The 24,618-nt window shown below is 50.0% G+C and overlaps 2 protein-coding genes across 2 annotated transcripts; one reads left to right on the forward strand and one right to left on the reverse strand.

Annotated features, from left to right (window-relative positions):
* Positions 1–3,045: 3,045 nt before the first annotated feature.
* On the forward strand, positions 3,046–6,383 carry LOC132400094 (ras-related and estrogen-regulated growth inhibitor-like protein). The gene is made up of 4 exons (XM_059981171.1): positions 3,046–3,133; positions 5,035–5,088; positions 5,186–5,262; positions 5,934–6,383. Exons 1-4 carry the CDS (start codon positions 3,046–3,048, stop codon positions 6,381–6,383), a joined length of 669 nt encoding a protein of 222 aa, XP_059837154.1.
* Positions 6,384–6,460: 77 nt separating this feature from the next.
* On the reverse strand, positions 6,461–24,618 carry LOC132399660 (uncharacterized). The gene is made up of 5 exons (XM_059980294.1): positions 24,534–24,618; positions 22,294–22,546; positions 18,129–18,307; positions 14,275–14,490; positions 6,461–8,615 (listed from the first exon to the last, which is right to left on the reverse strand). Exons 2-5 carry the CDS (start codon positions 22,463–22,465, stop codon positions 8,259–8,261), a joined length of 924 nt encoding a protein of 307 aa, XP_059836277.1. The 5' UTR covers positions 22,466–22,546; positions 24,534–24,618; the 3' UTR covers positions 6,461–8,258.

The following is a 24,618-nucleotide window of genomic DNA, read 5'->3' on the forward strand; positions in this document are numbered from 1 at the left end:
GGGGGCAGAGAGAAAGGGAATTAGAGAGCAAGAGAGAGGGGGCAGAGAGAAAGGGAATTAGAGAGCAAGAGAGAGGGGGCAGAGAGAAAGGGAATTAGAGAGCAAGAGAGAGGGGGCAGAGAGAAAGGGAATTAGAGAGCAAGAGAGAGGGGGCAGAGAGAAAGGGAATTAGAGAGCAAGAGAGAGGGGGCAGAGAGAAAGGGAATTAGAGAGCAAGAGAGAGGGGGCAGAGAGAAAGGGAATTAGAGAGCAAGAGAGAGGGGGCAGAGAGAAAGGGAATTAGAGAGCAAGAGAGAGGGGGCAGAGAGAAAGGGAATTAGAGAGCAAGAGAGAGGGGGCAGAGAGAAAGGGATTTAGAGAGCAAGAGAGAGGGGGCAGAGAGAAAGGGAATTAGAGAGCAAGAGAGAGGGGGCAGAGAGAAAGGGAATTAGAGAGCAAGAGAGAGGGGGCAGAGAGAAAGGGAATTAGAGAGCAAGAGAGAGGGGGCAGAGAGAAAGGGAATTAGAGAGCAAGAGAGAGGGGGCAGAGAGAAAGGGAATTAGAGAGCAAGAGAGAGGGGGCAGAGAGAAAGGGAATTAGAGAGCAAGAGAGAGGGGGCAGAGAGAAAGGGAATTAGAGAGCAAGAGAGAGGGGGCAGAGAGAAAGGGAATTAGAGAGCAAGAGAGAGGGGGCAGAGAGAAAGGGAATTAGAGAGCAAGAGAGAGGGGGCAGAGAGAAAGGGAATTAGAGAGCAAGAGAGAGGGGGCAGAGAGAAAGGGAATTAGAGAGCAAGAGAGAGGGGGCAGAGAGAAAGGGAATTAGAGAGCAAGAGAGAGGGGGCAGAGAGAAAGGGAATTAGAGAGCAAGAGAGAGGGGGCAGAGAGAAAGGGAATTAGAGAGCAAGAGAGAGGGGGCAGAGAGGAAGGGAATTAGAGAGCAAGAGAGAGGGGGCAGAGAGAAAGGGAATTAGAGAGCAAGAGAGAGGGGGCAGAGAGAAAGGGAATTAGAAAGCAAGAGAGAGGGGGCAGAGAGAAAGGGAATTAGAGAGCAAGAGAGAGGGGGCAGAGAGAAAGGGAATTAGAGAGCAAGAGAGAGGGGGCAGAGAGAAAGGGAATTAGAGAGCAAGAGAGAGGGGGCAGAGAGAAAGGGAATTAGAGAGCAAGAGAGAGGGGGCAGAGAGAAAGGGAATTAGAGAGCAAGAGAGAGGGGGCAGAGAGAAAGGGAATTAGAGAGCAAGAGAGAGGGGGCAGAGAGAAAGGGAATTAGAGAGCAAGAGAGAGGGGGCAGAGAGAAAGGGAATTAGAGAGCAAGAGAGAGGGGGCAGAGAGAAAGGGAATTAGAGAGCAAGAGAGAGGGGGCAGAGAGAAAGGGAATTAGAGAGCAAGAGAGAGGGGGCAGAGAGAAAGGGAATTAGAGAGCAAGAGAGAGGGGGCAGAGAGAAAGGGAATTAGAGAGCAAGAGAGAGGGGGCAGAGAGAGGTAGCGAAGAAGAGCGAGAGGCAGAGAGAAAGCCTGAGCGAGGAGGCAGAGGAAGAGAGAGAAAAACAGAGAGGGACAGAGAAAGCCAGAGAAAAAGAGAAGGAGAGGAACAGAGAGAGATACTGAGAGAGGAAGAGGGAAAGAGGCAGAGCGAGAGGCAGAGAAAAGGAAGAGGAAGACAAAGAAAGCAGAGCGAGCGACATAGAGCAAGCGCGAGATAGGTAGATAGAGATCGATCGATAGATAGATAGACAGCGAGAGTGGGGGGGGGGTGCAGGTGGTTTAGGGGGACGTGGGGGGGGTCGGAGGGGAGCGCCACCTGCTGGAGTCTGGTAGGTTACAAGCAGCGGTTCTAACTGGTGCACCACACAAAATTGCTGGAGGACTAACCAGGTCAGTCAGCATCTATGGAAAAGCGTAAACATTCGACATTTCGGATCGAAGATTGCTGGTGAACGGTCTCGGCCCGAAACGTCGACTGTTTACTCTTTTCCATAGTTGCTGTCTGACCTGCCGAGTTCCTCCAGCATTTTGTGTGTGTTGCTTTCGATTTCCAGCATCCACAGATTTTCTCGAATTTGCGATACCAGCCAGTGCGCCTCCTGGTGGATAATTGAAGATTCACACGCTTGTGAACAAAGGGTTATATTGCGAACTATTAATGTTTATAGGATTCACCATTCACTGTGTCCGTAACAAACACAACCTAGTCCACTATACACCTCTTCCTCTGTGACCTCCGCTGTTCCCTACAACCTAACACGCCTCTGTAATACCTTTCGGTCTCTTCACAGCTCCCCACCTCTGTAACTCCCTACTGTCCCTATATCCCTCTCCGTCTTTGTAACCCCGTCCACCACCTACACTCATCATCCTCTCAGTGAGCGCACCCGTCTCCTGTCATTTCTCTCTGTCACTGTGACCCTTTCCGTCTCTGTAAACCCCTACCCGCCACTGTGACCCCTTCTAGCCACTGGGCCCCCTCTCAGTCTCTGTGAACAACTCCAGCCCTAATCTCCCTTATGTTCTTACACCCTGTCCCATCTCATATACTTTCTGACAGCTTCGGTATGATCCCCTCAAGTTGCCTGAATCCTTGGTCTCTGCGTCCGGTAGAGGGCGTGACCGTTCCTATTCTGAATGGGCAGCGCCGGCGGGTCACCGAACCCCAACCCGCCACCTCCGACCAAAGGGACAAGCGGGTCCTTTCCCTCCCCAACCCCGCCCCGGGAGCAGCATCGTGGAGGGGGGGGGTCCTGAATAAGATGGGACCACTCACCTCTTGCTGAGAGTCATCCCCAGGGAGCCTCCTCTCTCCAGCACGAATCTCCCACCTTTGTTTTAGATCCCCCGGCTTCTGATGCTCTGGTGATGCTCTCCTTCGGCGTGTTTAGAGTTAATCTCCACGGTCAGAAAACTGGCTGCAGGGCCGGAGAGGTGTGGAGCTGTGATTGGCCGCTATTCGTCCCGTAGAGGTAGCGGGCTCCATGTAAAAAGAGTCACGAGAGTGCAGACCCGGGCGAACTTTCTCTGAACCAGAGATCTGACATTTCTATCCTCCTCTGCCGCTCACTTTCCTCCTTTCGACATGAGAATGTCCGACCGCCCTGAATCTCGCCAAAGGGAAGCCCACGTGAACTGCCTGGTGATCGGCGCTGACCATGTTGGAAAGTCAGGTAATCTCTCCCGCCTGGTCCATGGTCCGGCCCCGAGACCGATTATGATCGCGCTCGCATCAGCCTGACGGGCAGAATGATCTGTTGTTCATGAGTTATTAGGCTATTGTTCAGCCACTTTTAAGCTTTCTCTTCCTTTCTCTGTATTTGTGCCGCGAGAGTAGGAGAGACAGGATGGTGTGGCTGTTTAAAATTGGCTGAAGTGATGGGGAGATTGTTTCTGGTATAAGCTGTGCCCACGATCCTGTCATTGCGGAGACCCGTCCAGGAGCAGGGCCCTGAACCTGACAATTGTCTAATGTCTCCGGGCCACGCGGCCCGATTGTCTTTCCCATTTGTGGGATCCTGCTCTCCCAGCATGGAATAATTCTTTCCCTCTTCCCCGCCTCCCACTTACGAACAATAGCCTTAAAGAATCTTTCACCCACTCCTTCCTCATCCAAATAACCGTCTCCCGGTGTGAATGGATGAGAAGAAGCTGTTCTAGGGAATAAAAATATAAATTGGGATGTCAACACGGAAATCAGTCCCTCGGACCATCTGATCTATACTGAGTACGGTGTCCCATCTACACTGGTCCCAGCTGCCTGTCTTTGGTCTAAATCGTTTAAATGTTGTTAATGTACCTCCATCAAACACTTCCTCTAGCAGCATGTTCCACGTACCCACCTTTCTCTGTATATGATGAACAAATTGCCCCTTATGTCCCCTTCCCCTTTCATTTTGTACCTGTGCCCTCCAGTTTTAGCTCTCCCCATGCCCCTCCCTGCGTAAAAGACGGTGACCATCCACGTTAACTCTGCCCCCTCGTTAACCTCGGCCTCTTTCGCTCCCAGGAAAACAGTCCCGGCCTGTCCAATGTTTCCTTCATAACTCAAGCCCTCCAATCCCGGTAACATCCCGGTGAATCTTTTCTGCACATATCCAAGCTTAACGACACCTCCGCTATAGCTGGGCGCACGCAATAGTCCAAGCGTGGCATCATCAACACATTGCGCAGATGTAACATAACGTCCCAAATCTTGTACTCTTGTGCCCTGACCGTACGCGTGTCCACTCCACCACCCGGTTACCTGTACGCAATCTTAGGGGTTGTTTGGCTGAAGGTTCTGTCCCAAAGAAGGGCTTGTGCGGCTGTGTAAGGTGTGATGTAAAACTAGGGAATTTCGGACGACACCGAATATTCACGGACACGAGGGGTGCTCGATCTACCGCCTCCTTGCTTATCATGTTGGAAGTGTAGCTTGGCCCCAGAACTCCCCTCCGCACAGCTCTAACACAGCCAGCAAATTCCTTGTTCCAAAGAAGCGAACGCCTCCAGCGGGCAGGGAGAACTGAGGTCCCGATCCACTCGGAAGCTGCACTCAAACATTACTGTGCCCAGGATCCACGTTACTGTGTGGCGGATTGCTGCATAACTTTGGGAAGTTTTGAATGCAGCTTTTGTCGACACACTGTAGGAGACGATTGTCTCTCCGGAGGGGGTTGGTTATAAGGAAACGATGTCCCGAGAGACTTAATCCGGGAGGATGGCAGGGGTGGAGGAGGGAGTAGTAGCTACTAAGAATTCATAAATACGAGGGATTCTGCAGATGCCGGAAATCTAGAGTAACACACAAAATGCTGGAGGATCTCAGCAGGTCAGGCAGCATCTATGGAGGGGAATAAACAGACGACTTTTCGGGCCGAGGCTCTTCATCGGGACTAGGGATTCACTTGTTGGGATGGAGGCAGTAGAAGGGGCATTTCACAAGCCGAGTCTCGAACACCGCGGCGGAGAGGGCATTTAAACAGCTCTGCTTTGACCGGGAAAAGGGATTAGTATCACTTGGTTGTCCCCTCGTCGATATCTTGTCTCATTGCTGTCGAGTCCCTGAACGTGTTCCCGTCTCGTATTACAGCCCTCACCGTGCGATTCCTCACGCGGAGGTTCATCGGCGAATACGGAGAGACGGGTGAGTGCGGAACTTCGGAGTCTGTCAGTCCGGAACTGCACCGGGTGTTTGGGGGAACATCTTTAACTCACACTCACTCTTGTCTGCCACTTGACAGAGACTGTTTACACACAGAACGTGACCGTGGACGGAAGAGACATCTGTTTCAACATCTGGGATTCTCTGCACTCACAGGTAATGACGTGGACGCAGGCCGTTCGGCCCCTCACGCCTACCCCACCGTTTGATGTATTCTATGCCAGTTCCGCATAGCTCTCAAAAATCTAAGTCCCCCATAATCAAAAATGGTTTTTTTTAAAAAACTCAGCGGGTCGGGCAGCGTCTGTAGAGGGGAGTGGATAGTCAATGTTTTGAGCTGAGACTCTTCAGTTGGTCTGCGACATGGGTCTGTATGAAGCGGCCAGACGAAGGGCGACAGTCAGTTGGAGGACAGGAGAATGGGGATAGTGACACGGGCTGGGGACCAAAAAGAGCTGTAGGGATTGAATCTGATAGGAGGGGAAGATGGAGCATAGAATCGCGGGGTAAGTGGTGTGGGTGGGCGGAGGGGATGGAGCCACTATGTGGTGACGGGTCGGATGGGTTCGAGTGTACGGAGGAGTGTGCGGGTGACGGGCGGGCGGAGGTGGTGGTGTATCGGGATGCGGGTTGCGGCTGGCGGAGGACTGGGGTTGAGTGCGTGGGTGATGGTTGGGCGCGGGAGGACTTGGGTGGAGGGAGGACTGCCTGGACGCTAGAGCAGGTTCAGAGATGTGGCTGCGAATGAGGGAGAGGGGTTTGCCTGCACTGACTCCTCTATTGCCTCCCCCCATTCCCCCCCCCACCCCCACACACTCTTGTACCAGGACTATGAGGTGACTCCTCTCCCGACCGAATATCAGATGCATTGGACAGACGGTTTCATCTTCGTCTACAGTATTTGTGACCGGGAAAGTTTCGAGGTGTCTCGGCGGCAGTTGCGGCGGCTCCGCCAAGCCCGGGGCGACGGCCCACCAGCTCTGCTGGTGGGTAACAAGACCGACCTGTCGCACCGGCGCGCCGTCTCCAGCCACGAGGCCCGGCTGCTCGCCCTGTCCACCCGCTGCGGCTTCCTGGAGGTGTCGGCGGCTGAGAACTGTCAGGACGCCCTCCTCGCTTTCCACCAGCTCCTGCGGCTGGTGCGCCAGGCCAGGGCGGAGGCGAGCAGGAGCTCCGCACTCCGGGCACTGGTGCGAGGTGTCTCAGCCGTACTGGGCGGCAGGAAGCGCGAGTGGACTCGGCCTCGTCCAAGAGAAGGAGCTGGTACCCGCTCCTAGGGCGGGACAGCGCCGCGATCTGCGTTCTCTTCCCTACCCCAGGACGAGTTCTGGATCCCCTACCTAACCTCGGACGCGTCGGCTCCGCGACGAGACGCAGGAGAGTAGATACGAATAAATTGGCTTCCCGACAAGTGGGGGGAAAAGTGTGGATGTGTAAATACTATTTTAATAGGTTACATAATATAATTTATAATCGCTGTGTTTTTTTTACAAATCGGTGTAATTGGTAGTGTGTGAAAAAGCTTTCGTTAATAGAACTAGCAATAAAGTTGGAAACTGATTCTGCAGATCTTGGAAATCTCGAGCAACACACGCGCAATGCTAGAGGAACTCAGCGGGTCAGGCAGCATCGATGGAGGGGATGAACAGTAGGCGTTGTTGTTTGTTTTTGTTTAAATGTCGAAGAAGTGTAGTCGTTTTAGGGAGCTGGAAGCTGCAGCCACAGGTGAGATGTTGGAGGGACTCAGCGAGTCGAGCAGCGTCTATGGAGAGGAGTCGACAGTCGACTGGTGGGGTGGCGGGCACAATTCTGAGCATTGTCATCGGGCACTGTGAAGCTATCATCCAGAGAGAGCTGTTAAGACAGATGATACTGGGATTGTTACCACTGGGGCCGTCTACAAGTTTCGGTCGAGGAGGGGTGGGGGAAGGTTCAGATAAGCTATTGATGGAGCAGTCCCCGTATGGCCGAGCGCTCTCCTGTCTCCGGGTTACTAGGACGGACAGTCTGGTTAAGAACCTTCTGGATATGGCTCTATAACTGGAGGCCATTCGGCCCCAGCCTGTCCCGCCCTACATTAGGATCGTGGCTGATCCCACGTTCCTCTCCTATTTCCCCGTCCCTTTCCGCAAAACCCTTGATTGCCTTCCTGACCAGAGACTTAACCAGCTCCGTGCCCTGACTCCCAACGCCCGAGCTTCACTGCTCTGCGGCAAGTAGAACACAAATCTTCCCTCACCTCCGGTGTAGCTGTGCTCTCCACACCTGGAGTCTGATTTTCCCCAAATACCAGTTCTTAGAAATTCGGGAGAACGTACCATCCGTGCTCCCTAGGATCTGACGCACCCGAGACCCCCGTGATTGATAAACGGAGCCCCCGACCACTGTAGTTATCTCCACTCTCTCTCTATTTCCATAGTCTCCATTTCATTGGTTCTTTCCCAAGAGGAAAAAAAATCAAATTTCGCTCTTGCCTATTAACGTACTGAACTTCTGTAAACTATTCACTTCTCACCGAGTCGCAGTCTCACCGAGTCTCCCAGTGGCAGACCACTGCCAGAGGTCGACAGTGTCAAAGTGATCACATACCCCTCCCCTTTACCCCACCCACGATTCATTCCCAGTCGGACAATCCCGATGATCAATATAATAATTTGATCAGACTGGAACGAACATAGATCACGTGATGTAAACCCTGGGCTCTGCAAATCTTACTGGGTGCTGGTATAATGGAACCCCCCCCACTGGTCGTAGTACCATTGGAACCCCTGTACTGGGCGCATGGCCACTGCAAAACTACTGGGTGCCAGTCCACTGGGAAACCACACTGGAAACTCCACTTGTGGTAGCACACTGGACACCTCACAGGGACAGAGACCACTAGGTAACGTTCCACTGGGCCAGTGACCACTAGGCTTGAGTCCATTGGAAACCAATAGGTGAATATCCAGCGGCCTCATTGACTGCGGTCCAGTGCGGGCAAGCCCACAGGGTGACAATCCGCCGTCGTTAGAAGGGTCGTTGCAGTGGTGCCGGGGCCCAGTGCGTGGCTGGACACGCCAGCGAGGTCATAACACATTAGCAGTAGGTCGTTCCAGACCGGGTTCAGAGTAACAGCGAATACAGACAAAATAAGATGGGGGCCCTCCGCCTCACTGCGCGATGTCAGCTACAGAAGGCGCCCGGGAATTGCGAGGATCTCCCCGGACCTGCTCGGCCAGAGAGGGCCGGCGTGGGCCGAACGGTTGTTCGTTTATGTTACGTTCGTCGGGACTCTGGAGTTCGGGGCGGGGGCTGGGGTTGAGGCCGCGTTCCGGCTGCTCCTGGTGGCGAGAGTGCTGCCGCCGGTTCGCCTGTTCCAGCATCCGTTGAACGGTCTCCTGGTCGAGGAGAATCATTTGCCCCTGAGAGCTCTGCCCACGCCCCGTCCACAGGCCCATATCATACAGATCGTCCGCCGAATCCTCCCCCGACTCCTCGCCCTCCTCCTGCTCCTCTGGCTCCAGCAGCTGGGAGGGGGCCGGGGAGGGGGTTGAGAAGAAGAGAGGGAGGGGTACGAGGAAAGGGGAGGAGAAGCAGGTGGTACAGGAGGACGTAGTGGGGGAGTGAAGAAAGGGCAGAGATGAGTGTGGGGAGGAGACGGTGAAAGTGGAACGGGATGGTGGATGGGGTTGTTGATAGGATGCGGAAAAGGAGAAGGTGAGAGGAGGGGTTAGAGGTAGGGGAGAAGAGGGATGAGAACGAGGAGACGGAACGGAAAGGGGGAGAGGAGGGTGGAAGAGGGTGAAGATGAGGAGACGAGTAGGTATGTAGGCGGGAAGAAGCGAGAAACAGGGCTAATTATCACAGAAACAAACTCCCCATTAACAAACAGTGCAGCGGTCCCTCAGCACCGCCCTCCCACAATACGGCGCTCTCTCATTACAGCCCGCCACAGAGCAACACCCTCATCAGGGCTCGACTCATACAGTTCTCAGCACCGCCCCTCCCACAGTATGGAGTGTCTCGGACACCCCCCCCCCGCCCCCCATCCATAATGCGGCGCTTCCTCGGTACCGCCCCTCCCACAGCACAATGTCAGGGCAGCCAGTCGCAGTGAGCTGCCCACGTCCGGGATACACGTGTCTGTGTGAAGGAGCAGCTCCTGCCGGGCCACGTGCCGTCGGGGGCCCCGGGGCTCAGCGCTGACAATCCGATTAGATCAGCAGAGACAGAACACGTTCCCTGCTGAGGGATGGGATGGAGATTAAATCACGTAGGGGCAGATGCCTCACGCTCCCCTTCACCCTCCCCCCAGCAAACATGCACTGCCATGCGCTGGTCCAACTTTTACCAAGAGCGTTAATCAGAGAATTATAATAATGGCAAACAACGGGACTGAAAGAGAGAGGTAGAGAGCAAGAGAGAGGGGGCAGAGAGAAAGGGAATTAGAGAGCAAGAGAGAGGGGGCAGAGAGAAAGGGAATTAGAGAGCAAGAGAGAGGGGCCAGAGAGAAAGGGAATTAGAGAGCAAGAGAGAGGGGGCAGAGAGAAAGGGAATTAGAGAGCAAGAGAGAGGGGGCAGAGAGAAAGGGAATTAGAGAGCAAGAGAGAGGGGGCAGAGAGAAAGGGAATTAGAGAGCAAGAGAGAGGGGGCAGAGAGAAAGGGAATTAGAGAGCAAGAGAGAGGGGGCAGAGAGAAAGGGAATTAGAGAGCAAGAGAGAGGGGGCAGAGAGAAAGGGAATTAGAGAGCAAGAGAGAGGGGGCAGAGAGAAAGGGAATTAGAGAGCAAGAGAGAGGGGGCAGAGAGAAAGGGAATTAGAGAGCAAGAGAGAGGGGGCAGAGAGAAAGGGAATTAGAGAGCAAGAGAGAGGGGGCAGAGAGAAAGGGAATTAGAGAGCAAGAGAGAGGGTGCAGAGAGAAAGGGAATTAGAGAGCAAGAGAGAGGGGGTTGAGAGAGGTAGCGAAGAAGAGGGAGAGCGATAGAGAGATAAGAGGGATAGATGAAGATAAAGAGCGAGGCACACTCATTGTGGGTGTGTTTGTGTATGTGAGAGAGAATAAAAACAGACAAGCAGAGTCAGTGGAGGGATGTGTGTCTGTGTGTGTGCGTGTGTCACACAGAGACACAGATAGACACAAACTGACGCCCAGAGATATGTGCTCACAGAGACACACAGTCTGAGACAAAGAGACAGAGAGACATAGACACATTCAGACACATATAGCCACACATACAGACACTGGGACACTCACGCAGACGCAGAGACACGAGCACGCACACAGACACACACACTCAGCCAAACTGAGATATACAGAGACAGACAGACAGACAGACACACCAGATAGAGAAACAAGTCACACAGGGAAACCCCTCTCTGTCTGATCCTATGCTCATTGATAGGAAGAGGGCTTGCTTTTGTGACTTGTTTCTCTTATCAGTTGTGTGTGTGTGTGTGTATTTGTGTCTATACCTAGAAACATAGAAAATAGGTGCAGGAGTAGGCCATTCGGTCCTTGAGCCTGCACCGCCATTCAGTATGATCATGGCTGATCATCCAACTCAGAACCCTGTACCTGCTTTCTCTCCATACCCCCGATCCCTTTAGCCACAAGGGCCATATCTAACTTCCTCTTAAATATAGCCAATGAACCGGCCTCAACTGTTTCCTGTGGCAGAGAATTCCACAGATTCACGACTCTCTGTGTGAAGAGGTTTTTCCTCATCTCGGTCCTAAAAAGCTTCCCCTTTATCCTTAAACTGTGACCCCTCGTTCTGGACTTCCCCAATATCGGAAACAATCTTCCTGCATCTAGTCTGTCCAATCCCTTTAGAATTTTATACATTTCAATAAGATCCCCCCTCAATCTTCTAAATTCCAGTGAGTATAAGCCTAGTCGATAAACTCAATATATGTGAGTGTGTCTCAGAATGTATATATGTATGCGTTTATGTTGAGTCAGGGTGTGTCCCAGAGTGCATATGTGTCTATGACTCACACTGTATCTGTGTGTGTGTGTGTGTGCTGCAGAGAAATTGAAGCCGTTCTCTGCCACACATACAACACGATGGTCCGTTCCCACGCGATCGGCATGACACTGCTTAAAGATAAAGGGTCTCCCATTCAAGAGAAAACTTAACTCTCGGTGTGAGGGTATTTGTAACCGTCTCCCGAGAAGAGCAGTGATTCTGCGTGTTTCGTGATTCTGGATGAACAGTGGTCCTGGTGAACAAGGTTATTATCAGATCAGCTACGTTGTGATTAACTAGGAGACCAGGCCTGGGTTTCAATTACTCTGCTCCACGTCCGGAGAGACGAGAGGGGCATTGGTTGACGGGAGCAGTGCAGCAGGGTATCAGTCTTGTTTTGTCTCCTGTCCGGCTGAGAGGGTCCACGTGCCCTCCCTACTCGATATCTCTGTGATGCCCCTGGGGCTCTTCATTGAGAATCCTATTACAGCTACAAACCATGTGATGAATGACTCTCTCCCTCCGGGAGTATACTGCGTCCAGATTTAACCTCGGCAGTGTAACGTGAAGGATGGTGAAGTTTGGCACAGGGTGAGGTGAACAGGGCGATCGATCTCCGGACTGGTGGGCGTGGGCGGACTTGAGTTTAGGAAAGCAAGAGACCACTTATCATTACAGGAGAGATTTGGAGAGAGTGCAGAAGAGGTCTACCAGGATTCTGTCTAGATTAAAGGGCATGAGCTGTAAGGAGAGGTTCAACAAACCTCCTTTCCCCCCCCCCCCAACATTTATCTCTGTTGTGACGTTTTCGCCCTCCCTTTCCCGTCCTGATGAAGGGTCTTGGTCTGTTCCATAGGCGCTGCCTGACCTGCTAAGTTCCTCCAACATATTGTGTGTGTCGCTCTAGTTTTCCAGCATCTGCACAATCTCCCGTATTTGTGGGGTTGGACAGAGTTGGACAGGTTTTCCAGAGTGTCGGAGACTGAGGGCAGTCCTGATAGAGGTTCATAAAATCATGAGAGGCAAAGACAGCGTAGAGAGTCGGAATCTTTTTCCCAGGGTAGGAATGTCTAATACTAGAGGGCGTGTATTCAAGGTGAGAAGGGGATGCAACGCGCTGCCAGAGTGGTACTGGAGGCAAGTACGATAGAGGCGTTCAAGAAGCTCTTAGGGCCGTGGATGTGCAGGAAATAGAGGGACATCAAGAACGTAGAAGGGATTCATGTAATTAGGTACCAATACTTTAATTGGCTTGGCAGAATATCGTGGGCCGAATGTTCCTCTATACTGTTCTATGTGCACTTTTATATGTACAGAATTTAGTTCAAAAGTCAGGTAGTTATGTTACAGCTTTATAAAACTCTGGTTAGGCCACATCTGGAAGATTGCACACAGTTCTGGTCGCCCCATTAAAGGAAAGATGTTGGGACTTCAGAGAGGGCAGAAGAGGTTTACCAGGATGCTGCCTGCAACAGAAGCATGTGCTATTATGAGAGGCTGAACAAACTTGGGTTGTTTACTCCGGGAGTGGTGGAAGCTGAGGGGAGATCAGATAGAGGTTTATAAGATTAAGAGAGGCAAAGATAGAGTTGACAGAGAATATCTCACCCCCCCCCCCCCCCCCCAGGATTGAAATGTCTAATACCAGAGGGTGTGCACTTGAGGTGAGATGGGATAATTGCAAAGGAGATGTAAGGGGGATGTGCTTTTTCCTTACACAGAGAGTGGTGGGTACCTGAAATTCACTGTCTGGGATGATGGTATAGGCAAATATTTTAGGGACTTTTAAGAAACGTTTAGATAGGCAAACAAATGTGTGGAAAATGGAAAGGACACGGACATAGGCACAAGAGAACAGGTTAATTGGCTATATCTTTACTGATTTAATTGTTCCAGTCAACATTGTGCCCGAAGGGTGTGTTCCTGTGGTGTAATCTGGCAGGGGGGGTGTAAGGTAGATGTGATTGGTAGCTGGTGTCTTCTCATCACGTGTATCAAGATACAGCGGAAAGCTTTGGTTTAGAACACAGAACAGTACAGCGTTGGACAGGCCACTTAGCCTGGTCAATCTCACACAGAACACTGCAGCACAGTATGGGCCCTTAGCGCATGATGTCATGTCAATCTATATAAGCTTACTCCTTGATCAATCTAACCCTTCCCTCCTATACAGCTCATAAGCCTCTCAGGATTCCAAATTTCACTAAATGTCCCCCTCACTCCCTTCATATTCATCTCTCTATCTAAAAGCCTCTTAAACTTACCAAACTGCCTGTTGTCCCAGGCAATCCATCCTTGGCACTTAACTCTCTCTGTGTTTAAAGAAAAACTTGCCTCTTGTTTGCCTTTAAACTTTTCTTATCTAACCTTAGAAACATGCTTGATATTTTTACCATGGGCAAAAGACTGGAATCACAATCAGGTTTAATAACCCTGGCATATATCGTGAAGTTTGATGCCTAGCAACAGCAGTATATTGCAAAACATAATAATTTTTAAATTATAAATTACAGTAAAAAACCCAGTAAATTACATTAAGCAATGAAAAAAGAGCAAAAATAGTGAAGTAGTACCATCCTCCCTGATGGTAGTAATGAGAAGAGGGCAAGTCTTGGGTGACGGGGGTCCTTAATGATGGATACTGTCTTCTTGAGGCATCGCACATACACACTTGTCTGTGTGTCTATATCTGTCTCATACACACAGACACACATTCCCCCACACTCTGTGGTGTGTGTGTGTGTGTGAGACACCCAAACTCTCCAAAAGACTCTGTCTGTCTCTCTGTCAAACACACTCTCCCAAGACACTCTCTCTCTCTCTCTCTCTCTCTCTCTCTCTCTCTCTCTCTCTCTCTCTCTCTCTCTCTCTCTCTCTCACACACACACACACACAGAAGGGGAAGGGAACTTCGGGGGGGGGGGGGAGGAAACAGTTCAGAAAGCTGAAGTTTGGAGCCAGAGGATCTGAGATAACCAGGCATCTCTGGACAGGTACGGTTACAGAGACAGAGAGGGTTGTAGGGTTGTAGGGGTTCACAGATTGGGGGAGGGGTTCAGAGGCCGGTGGAGGTTACAGAGGTGGCGAGGGAGGCAGGGAAGGGTGTAAGGAAGGGAGAAGTTTATAGAGACGGGGAGGAGTTATACTGATAATGGTTGGGACGGGTCTCACAAGGAGTTACGGACTGTGGAAGTGGGGTGGGGAAGTTAGTTTCTTACCAGGTTGACAAGTATGTTGAGGAACAGCATCATCACCAGCATGGCGAGCTCAGGGCCCCAGAGCAGCTGCTGGGCGAGCAGCAGGCAGCTGTGGCCAATTTGCATCAGGCTCCGGCCGGTGCGGGACAGACGTGCCTGTAGCTGGAGCTGGAGCCGGGACAGGCGGCTGATTCCGGATACCAGGAGCCAGAGAGGCAGCGGCTGGGATCTGCTCAGCTGGGGGAGGTGAGGGAATGGGGAGAGTTAGCTCGGGGTGTGGGGAAGGCATTGAATCCACACTTCCTCCCCTCCCCACTTTGCACTCTCAGATTCACACGCTGTATCTCCTCGTGCCATCCACTCCATTTCCACCTCTCCCCATATCCCAGCTCCTCCATTTTCCTCCATCTCTTACCCTGCACCTCCCTCCATGCCTTACCCCTCCAGCTTCCCCATCCCCTCACTCTTTCCTCTCCCTGTCCCATATCCCCTCCTCCTCTAACTCCCCGTGTTGTTTCCACTGCCCCATCCTCCTCCCTGACCTCTGCCCCTCTACCTCTCCAACTCCCCATCACCCTCCCTCACTCTCTGATCCTTCTACCTCCTCTCACTCCATTCCCCCTCTCTCACCCCTTCCCTCTCCACTCCATCTCCTCCTTCACCTCTTCAATCCCATCACTACCACACCCCAACCCTTCACTCTGCCCTTTCTATCTCCCCCATCCCCTCCTCCTCCTCCTTCTCCTCCTGCTCCTCACCTCCATTCCCCATCTCCTCTCCAGCACCCCCACTGATCGGGCTGGGGAGAAATTCTCACAGTTTTAGGCTGTCATCCTACATGAGAAGAGGCGAGATGGCAGGAAAGGGGGAGAACTGATTGGTGGTGCAGGTTTAGAGTGGGGAGTGGAAAGGTGATTTAGAGGGGATGTGAGGGGGACCTCCTTTCACCCAGGGGATGGTGTAAGCAGAGTTACTAAAAGTGTTCATACAAGCCCCTGAATCCCCCAGGTATATACGGGTTAATAGTGTTTATACCAGCATTGATAACAGTGGTGCCAGTGGCTAGTTTGATTATAATGGGCTGAATGTTCTGCTTGTATTCTGTGTTACTCTCTGATCAATGCAGCAGACTGGTGAGCCCTCAGTGTCTGGCTCTATGTTTTTGTCGACAGCATCTGGTTCCCGTGCACAGGACTGGTGTGCAGTTTGGTTACGGTCCATTGGTAATAGGATATTGCAGTAGCAGCAGCCATGGCTTTCCGATGCTGTTAACAACAGCCTGGAGGAAGGCACAGAGAGTGAGGGAGGGTGGGGAGAGGGAGGTGCAGAGAATCAGATTGCAAGGGAGAGAGGCAGAGTGAGGTATGTGGTACACATATGTATATCTGTCCGGGCTACACCACCTGTTGTGGTGTGGAGGTTCGGCGTTTGAGTCCCGCTGGTGGTGGTCCAGTAGGGGCCTTTGGCTGGACCCATGGGCTCATGTTACATCTGCCCATAAATCCTCTGGATCAGAGTGAGAAGACCAGGAAGAGTCATACCAGCTCAGATGTCGCCCAGATAAACAAGATCCATGCCAGTGGTTGCGGAACCAGGACAATCTGGTGAGAAATTGGCTACCGAAATAAACCATTAATGGATGAGACAGGACAACATGGTATTAATGGAATGCTACCTTAACAGCAACTGACATGAGAGAGGATACACCAAGCACATGTGTGCCTCTGGCAATGACGAAGACCATCATCCACATTAATGAAAACTGCTGGTTACCCAGTGAGTGAGCAAACACTGTCGACAGAGGATTGCTATCACATCTTGAATTGGACGCACAATCACGATGCACCACAGCAACGTCACCACAGAACCGAGTCAATGAGGAAACATGAGTTCAAACCTCACCTCCACAACTCAGAGATGGCGCAAAGGTAATAACATTGTCTCGTACATGGGAAATGCACATTCAAACCTCATCTTGGGGCACATCAATGCTGACTGCTACAGTCCGTGAGAAGATCATGGCTAAACTGATGACTGTCAATCAACAAACTAAGCTCCCCAGACATGGTGATAAAATTCCATCAGACAGCATGCTAGAAGCAGCCCATGAAGCACTACTCAAAACTGCAACTTCCAACTTAACTGAGACCAGTAACCTGACGTATGCATCAGCAGCAGCTGTTCTAGAAATGCTGAACTACAAAATGAATACTGTCAAAACCCCCTTCCCCACAGACGATGATGGGAAGCCAAGATGAAAACCACAACGGCAGAGGTCAGCAGACTAACTGAGCTGCGCAATGACTCATCTCAGCTACTGAGGAAGTACAGAGGTATGTCCATAGCCAAAGCCCTGAAAACTGCCAAGTAATGGTTAACAGTTCGGGCTACAAAGGTACACCAAGGATGCAGAGGCCAAGTGAATAATAGCACTCTTCTCCAAAGAAACAGGAAAAGTATTCTCACAGCTTTCAGAGTAACAACATGCCAGTACTTGAATAGTAACTGAGGAGTACCGGAAGAGTATACAGGAGAAAGGCATCCCATAACACCAGCACCCAGTGGCCAGAAGACCTACAAGCAAACCTCTACAACCTCCCAGAGGAAGAACCAGTCACCGTCACAGCAACAGGTAGCAAGTATGAGGAACTGGTCGTCACCAGGGCCTGAAATGATCTGCACCTACTGGGTGAAGAAACTGACAGCATTACATACACTGCCGGCAGCTCAAATTAACCAGATGCTTGAAGCAGGCTGGCTAACTCAAGGAAGGACAGTACTCAAAAATAAGGATCCTCACAAAGAAGCAACACTATCAAGCTACTGGCCTTTAATCTGCCTGTCAACAACATGGAAGCTCCTGTCAGGCATCACAGCCACCAAGCTGAAGGAACATGTGTAAATTCCCGAGCCCTGCTCAGAGGGCGATTGGTAATGGAATCAGAGTCTCCAAGCACCAATACTGGTGGACAAAGCAGTCATGTGAGACTCCAAGACAAGGCAAACCAAACTAAGCACAGCCTGGATCAACTACCAGAAAGCAAAACGCAGCTGAATGTGAAGAACAAGATCAGAGCCATCACCACATTTACTCTACCAGTCATCAGAGACCCAGCCACAACAGACGGAATGAACTGGCAGCTGTTGACAACAATACCCAGAAACTACTAACAATACTAGGAGGAGTCCATCTGCTGAAACCATCCAGCACACGGTGCAGGGTGCAAGGTACAGGCAGGGACAGCATACACTGAATGGTACAAACAAGCTGCAGGAATTGTGCACAGATACATCTGTGCTGAGTATGGATTGGACATTCCTGAGTCCAAATGGGAAACACTCGAGAAGGGAAAGGACAATGACAGAGGAGGGGTGGGGGGAGGGAGGAGGGGTGAGGGAAGGGAGGAGGGATGAGGGGAGGGAGGAGGGGTGAGGGGAGAAAGAGGGGAGGGAAGAGAAGAGAAGGGAGGGGAGAGGAGAGAAGAGAGGGGCAAATGTCAAATGTGTGGGTTGGGGCAGAGTGGAGAGATATGTAGAATGTAAGTTGGGAGTAGGGTGGGTTGGTGTGAGGTCTGTAGTGTGGGGTGTCATTAGAGCAAAGTTGTGTTCTGTAGTGGTATATATGTATGGGAAGGTGAGTGGACATGGAAATTAAGTGGGGGAGTTTGGGGTGTCTTGTTAGTATTGAGAAGAGATGTTTAGGAATTGCAGGTATGTGGGGTTGTGAAGTGAAATCATGGGGAGGGAGACGGTGGTGTCTCTTTGTAGAGTTATGGAGTTTATAGGCATTGAAGGGTTCAGGTTTTTTGTAAGAGGGTATGGGAGAGAGATGGTATGGTGCAGGACAGTTAGGGATGGGCAGCTGTCACACCTACCCTGTCCAGGCCCTCGGAGATGAGCAGAGCTCTGGTCAAAGTCCCCTGCCATAGGGTCTCTGTATAAACCAATGCCCTGCGCTGCCAGCGGAGCCCAAACTTCAGTAACAGCCTTCGTGCCTGGGGGACCAGACCTGTCTTCTCTTCCGCCTGTCCGTCGCCGGCTGAGCCGTTTTCACCTGTAGGAGGGAGAGAAAGGGAGGGAGGGAGTTGGCATACCGCAGCATGGGCTCCACCCGTACCTAGTGCCAGAATGAGGTAGTGTCGGGGACAGCCTACCCTCCACAACTTACCCCTCTGACGCTGGACTCACAACATCACGTGGGAAGGACTGACCGAATCCATGCTGCTCAAGACCCAAGATGTAGAATGTACAAGGAATCTGCTGGCACTGCTGGCTCTGTGCCGAGTGGCGCCTGGTTCCTGGCACCAGGCTTTGGCCAGGATCTGATGCGCAGCAGAACCTCACTTACAGGTGCTGGTAACATTTATTTGTTATTTATTGAGATAAAGCACAGAATAGGGCTTTCCTGTCCATCGAACTGCACTGCCCAGCAACCTTCCAATTTTACACTAGACTAATCACTGGACAATTTACAATGACCAATTAAGCTAAAAAGCAGTACATCTTTGGGCTGTGGGAGGAAACCACAGAGCTAAGTTATGGGGAGAAAGTAAAAACTACTTACAGACAACATCCTCCAGGGACGAAGGAATGGAGAGTCATGGCAGCAGAGTACAACAGTCTCTTTTATCCAAATTCCCTCCATCAGCCTTCTCAAACACATCAACCAACCCTCACCATCTATGCAAACCCCTCTGGTCCCTACACCCTTCCCCATTTCTGTAAACTTCTCCAGCCCCTACAGCCCTCCCCATTTCTGTAAACCTCAATGTCCCCTACATCTCCCCATTGCTGTAACTCTGCTCCATCCCCTAACCTCTCCTTGTCTCTATAACCCCTTCCTGATGTTACACCACTCTCTAGTTTCTTTTCCTGTGCTGCCCCCTGGCCACCTCCCACACTTATCGCCCCACCACTGGGTGTCGTTCCTCTAGCTGAGTGGAACCAGATTATGGAAACCTCACCCCTTTCCTCTCTACCTCTGTGACCTCCCTGAAGTCTTCCCTTCAGCTCTGCCTCTACACTGACACAACCCTCACCCTACCTCAGCAGTGAAACACTATGGACCACCTCTGACGCCACATGAAAATGACCACAGTGGCTTTCCTTACACTAAGGTCTTGTTTTGCACTGTCTTTCTCTCAACTGCCTTGTAAACTTTCCTATGGCCAAACATCTTAATTCCTATCCCCATTCCCGTTCTGACATGTCTGTCCATGGTCTCCTCTTCTGCCATGATGAGGCAGAATCTAGGAATCAACACCTCGTTTTGCAACTGGCTCCTTGACCTCCTGACAAATAGATCATAATCTGTAAGGATAGGCAGTAACACCTTCATCACAATTCTAAACACAAGGCTGTGTCAGGAGACCCCTACTTTACTCCCTGTACACATGATGGCATAACCAGATTCTGCTTCAACTCCATCTACATGTTTGCAGATGATATCACCATAGAGGGCTTTATTCCAGACAACAAAGAGTCAGTATTCGAAGGAGATAGAGAGCCAAGTGAGGTGGTGTCATGACAACAACCTTTCCCCTGAAGTCAAAACAAGAGCTGGTCATTGACTTCAGGAAGTGTGGGTGGGGGTTTGTCCACATGCCCATGTCTACATCAATGGTGTTGAGGTTGAGAGGGTTGAGACATTCAAGTTCCCTGGGGTGATCATCATCAATAGTCTATCCTGGTCCAACCATGTAGACATAACGGCTATGAAAGCTCACCAATGCATCTACTTCCTTAGGACGTTAAAGACATTTGGCATGTCCCTGTCAATCTTTTAATCAATGCACCACAGAAAGAATCCTAACTGGATGCATCATGGCCTGGTATAGCAACTACTCTGCATGTGACTGCAAAAAAAACAGCAAGGAGTTGTAGACACATCACAGAAACCAGCCTCCCTCCATGGGCTCTGTCTACAATTCTTGCTGCCTGGTAAAGTGACCAGCATAATCAAAGCCCCCACCCACCCGGACATTCTCTCTTCTCCCCTCTCTCATCAGATACGAAAGACTGAAAACACGTTCCACCAGGCTCAAGGACACTGTCATGTCTATTGAATGGTTTCCTGGAATGATTAGATAGACACTTGACCCTACTATATACTCTGTTGTGATTATGTGCTTTATTATCTTCCTGCACTACATTTTCTCCATAGCTGTTACATTTTGTTCTGCATTGTTACTGCTTCATCTTGTACTATCCCAATGCACTGTTGCAATGAATTAATCTGCAAGATAGTATGCAAGAGAGGCTTTTCACTGTATCTCAGTACATGTGAAAATAATAAACGAATCCCAATTCAAATTCCTTACTTTCATATTCTAGCCTTCTCAAAATAAATGCAAACTCAACTTAACATTTAGGGAACCCTGCAGGACTTCCAAATCCCTATGCACCTCAATTTCTGATTTTTCTTCCTATTTACAAAATAATCTATGCCTTTATTCCTCTATCAAAGTGTATGAGCATACATTATATTCCATCTGCCACTTTTCTTGCCCATTTACTCAACCTGTCTGTCCTTCTGCAGACTCTCTGCTTCCTCAACACACCCTATCTTTGTATCATCTGCAAACTTGTCCACAAAACTATAAACTTTGTCATGCAAATCATTGACATATAATGTGAAGAGAAGTGGTCCCAATGCTGACCCTTGCAGAACACCACTGGCAGACAATTACAGAGGGCCCCCTTTATTCCCACTCTTTGCCTCTTGCCAGGCAGCCAATCTTCTATCCATGCTAGTATCTTTCCTGCGCAGCTTTATGTGTGGCATTTTGTCAAAGACCTTCTGAAAATCCAAGTATACAATATTCACCAACTCTCCTTTGTCAGTCCTGATGATTATTTGCTCAAAGAATTTCAATTTTTTCAGGCAAGATTTTAACTTAAGCCTATTCTATCATGTGCCTCCAAGTATCCTGAAACTTCATCCTTAGTAATAAACACCAACATCTTGCCAATGACTAAAGTCAGACTAATTGACCTGTAATTTCTTGTGTTTTGCCTGCCTCCTTCTCTTCTTAAAGAGTGGGGTGATATAAGTGATTTTCCGGTCCTATGGAACTATTCCAGTACCACAACTCCACAATCCCTTCAGCTACCTCTTTCAGAACCTTGGGATGCAGGAAAGTTAACCACTTTCAGACCTTTCAGCTTCTCCAGCACTTTTTCCTTACAAGTACACTCGCTTCTGTAAGCACGACATACATGACAAAGTTTTTCACTGTCTCATAGAACAACACAGTATAGGCCCTTCGGCCCACAATATCATCTCTTCCAATATAATCGTACTCTAAGTTCAATCTAAACCTTCCTTTGCACACAGCCTAAAACCCTATTTTTTTTCTATCATCCACGTGCATCCCTAAAAATCTCTTAATGTTCTTAATGTATCAGCCTCTGGCAATGCATTCCAATGACCCACCACTATCTATGTGAAAAAACTACTTCTGAAATCTCCCCTAAACTTCCTGCCACTCAGCTTAAATAGATGTAGTGGCTATTGACATCCTGGAGAAAAGGTGCTGGCTTCCCATTCTAACTATATCGCTCATAGTCTAATATACCTCTATCAATTCGCCTCTCATTCTTCTTCACTCCAAAGAGTGAACTTAACATGCTCCAAACCTTCACTCCAACCAATCCTCATAACACATGCTGTCTAATCCAGGTAGCATCCTGGTAAATCTCCTCTGCATCTGCTCTAAAGCTTCCACATCCTTCCTTTAATGAGGTCTCCAGAACTGAAAGCAAAATTCTAAGTGGAGTCTCACCAGTTTTATAGAGCTGCAAATTTACCTTGCAGCTCTTGAACTCAATTATTTTACTAATGCAGACCAACACACCATATGTTTTCTTAACAACCCCGTCAACTTGTGCAGTAACTTTGAGGGATCTATGAACTTTGACCTCATTTAATGAAGGCCATAATAAACCCAATACTGGCCTTGTCTCCCTGGGGTGAAAACCCACAGTTGGACCCTGGTGTCTAGTGATGGGACACTGCTGCCATTGACAGCCATCACTTACTGCCATCTTCCTCATTGTTGGGAAGGTAGTGGTCCACTGCTCGATCCAGCCTGACCAGGACTTGGACCCCCCCAGCTTCCAGTGCCTGTCCCAGGCTTGTGTTGAGGAATGCAGTGGCCTGTCCAGACACAGACTCTTGTACCCTTTCCATGGCAGCCGTCGTCCTCTTCATTAGGCCTTTCCGCCCAAGGGTGACCCATTCCTGTGCATCCTCCAGGCTGTGGGTGATGGATTCTCCGAGGTGTGAGATCACCTGGTGGTGAAGGAAGTTGGAGGATGTAGGTCAATCTTTTCAATGGAAAGGTGTTATGGCAACAGGGAGGGTGTGGGGGCTGGAGGGGGGCTACAGAGACAGTGAAGGGTGTAGGGGCTGAAAGGTTAAATATGGGAGGGGTGTATGGCTGGACCTGGTTACAGAGATGGAAAGGGCTGAGGTGCTGGAGGGATGTAGGATTGGTGGGGTGTGCGATGTGTGAAGGACATGAGATTTGATGAAGTTTAGAATTAGGGCGTCCCCAGTGGAATAAGGCCATAAGACACAGGAGCAGATTTAGGTCATTGAGTCTGTTCCGCTATTCAATCATGGATGAATCTTTCCCCCCTGCTCAGACTACTCCCCATCCTTCTCCCTGCAACCATTGACGTCATGTCTAATCAAGAACCTGTCAAGCTCTGCCTTAAATACACCCAACAGCCTGGCCTCCACATCTGCTTGTGGTAACAAATTCCACAAATTCACCACCCTCTGGCAAAAGAAACTTCTCTGTATCTCCGTTTTAAATGAATGCTCCTCTATTCTGAGGCTGTGCCCTCTTGTCCTAGACTCCCCCACCACAGGAAATATCCTTTCCACATTGACTCTATCTAGGCCTTTCAACATTCAAAAGGTTTCAATGAGATGCCTCTCATCCTTCTAAATTCCAGCCAGCACAGACCCAGAGCTATCAAATGTTCCTCTTTCATTTCCAGAATCATCCTTGTGAACCTGCTCTGAACCCTCTCCAATGCCAGCACATCTTTTCTTAGATGAGGAGCACAAAACTGTTCACAATACTCAAGGTGAGGCCTCACCAAAGCCTTATAAAACCTCAGCATCACATCCCTGCTCTTGTGCTCCAGACCCCTGGACATTGTGTTTGTCTTCCTCACCACTGATTCTACCTGCAAGTTAACCTTTAGGGTGTTCTGCCAAGTTCCTTTGCATCTCAGATATTTGGATTTTCTCCCTGTTTAGAAAATAATTTGCACGTTTATCTCTTCTATCAAAGTGCATGACCATGCATTGTCCAACATTGTATTTGATTTGGCACTTTCTTGCCCGTTTTCTTAATCTATCTGAGTCCATCTACAGCCTACCTGTTTCCTTAAAGAAACCATGTTGACTTTGTCCTATCTTGTCCTGTGCCACCAGGTACTCCATAACCTCATCCTTAGCAATTGACACCAACATCTTCCCAACCACTGAGGTCAGGCTAACTGGTCTATAATTTCCTTTCTGCTGCCTTCCTCCTTTCTTAAACAGTGGAGTGACATTTGCAATTTTCCAGTTCTCTGGCATCATGCCAGTCTAATGATTTTTGCAAGATGATTACTAATGCTTCCACAATCTCTAACGCTACCACTTTCAGAACCTCAACTTGCAGTTCATCTGATCCGAGTGACTAATGTGCCCCTACTTTTTTTTTAAGCACCTTCTCCCTTGTAATAGTAATTGCACTCAGTTCTCATCCTCACACCCTTCAACATCTGGCAAACTGCTAGTGTCTTCCACATGAAGACTGATGTAAAATACTAATCTCCTTGTCCCCCGTTATTATTTCTCCTGTCTCATTTTCTGGCGGTCCTATATCCACTCTCATCTCTTTTATTTTTTAAATATTTAAAATGCTTCTGCTGTAAACTTTGATGTTGTCTGCTGGCTTGCTTTCCTATTTCATCTGTTTCCTGCTTATGATTCTTATGGTTTCTGTCTGTAGGTTTTTAAAAGCTTTCCAACCCTCCATGTTCCTGCTAAGTTTTAATGGCGACTGAGTGTGGACAAGCGGCTTCGGATGAGTGGACCGAAGGGGTTGCGGGCGGCGGGAGGCGCTCGACCACTGGGAGTGAATCCCGGCTGTCTCCTGGACGGCTGCTGGGACAGGGAACCCCACCCGACACACCCAGGATTAGGTTGGTCCGCCACCCCGCCCCCCACCTCGCGAGGTTGCAGAACCCCCGGGGGAGTCTGGTGGCACACTTACCTCATCGACCGAAAGTTGGAGGATGGGAAACGTCTCTTCCAGTCTGTCCAGTGTGTGGGCTGCGACGTCATTGGCGACGTGAACT

Source organism: Hypanus sabinus, chromosome 9 (assembly GCF_030144855.1).
Source record: "Hypanus sabinus isolate sHypSab1 chromosome 9, sHypSab1.hap1, whole genome shotgun sequence".
Lineage (NCBI taxonomy): Eukaryota > Metazoa > Chordata > Chondrichthyes > Myliobatiformes > Dasyatidae > Hypanus > Hypanus sabinus.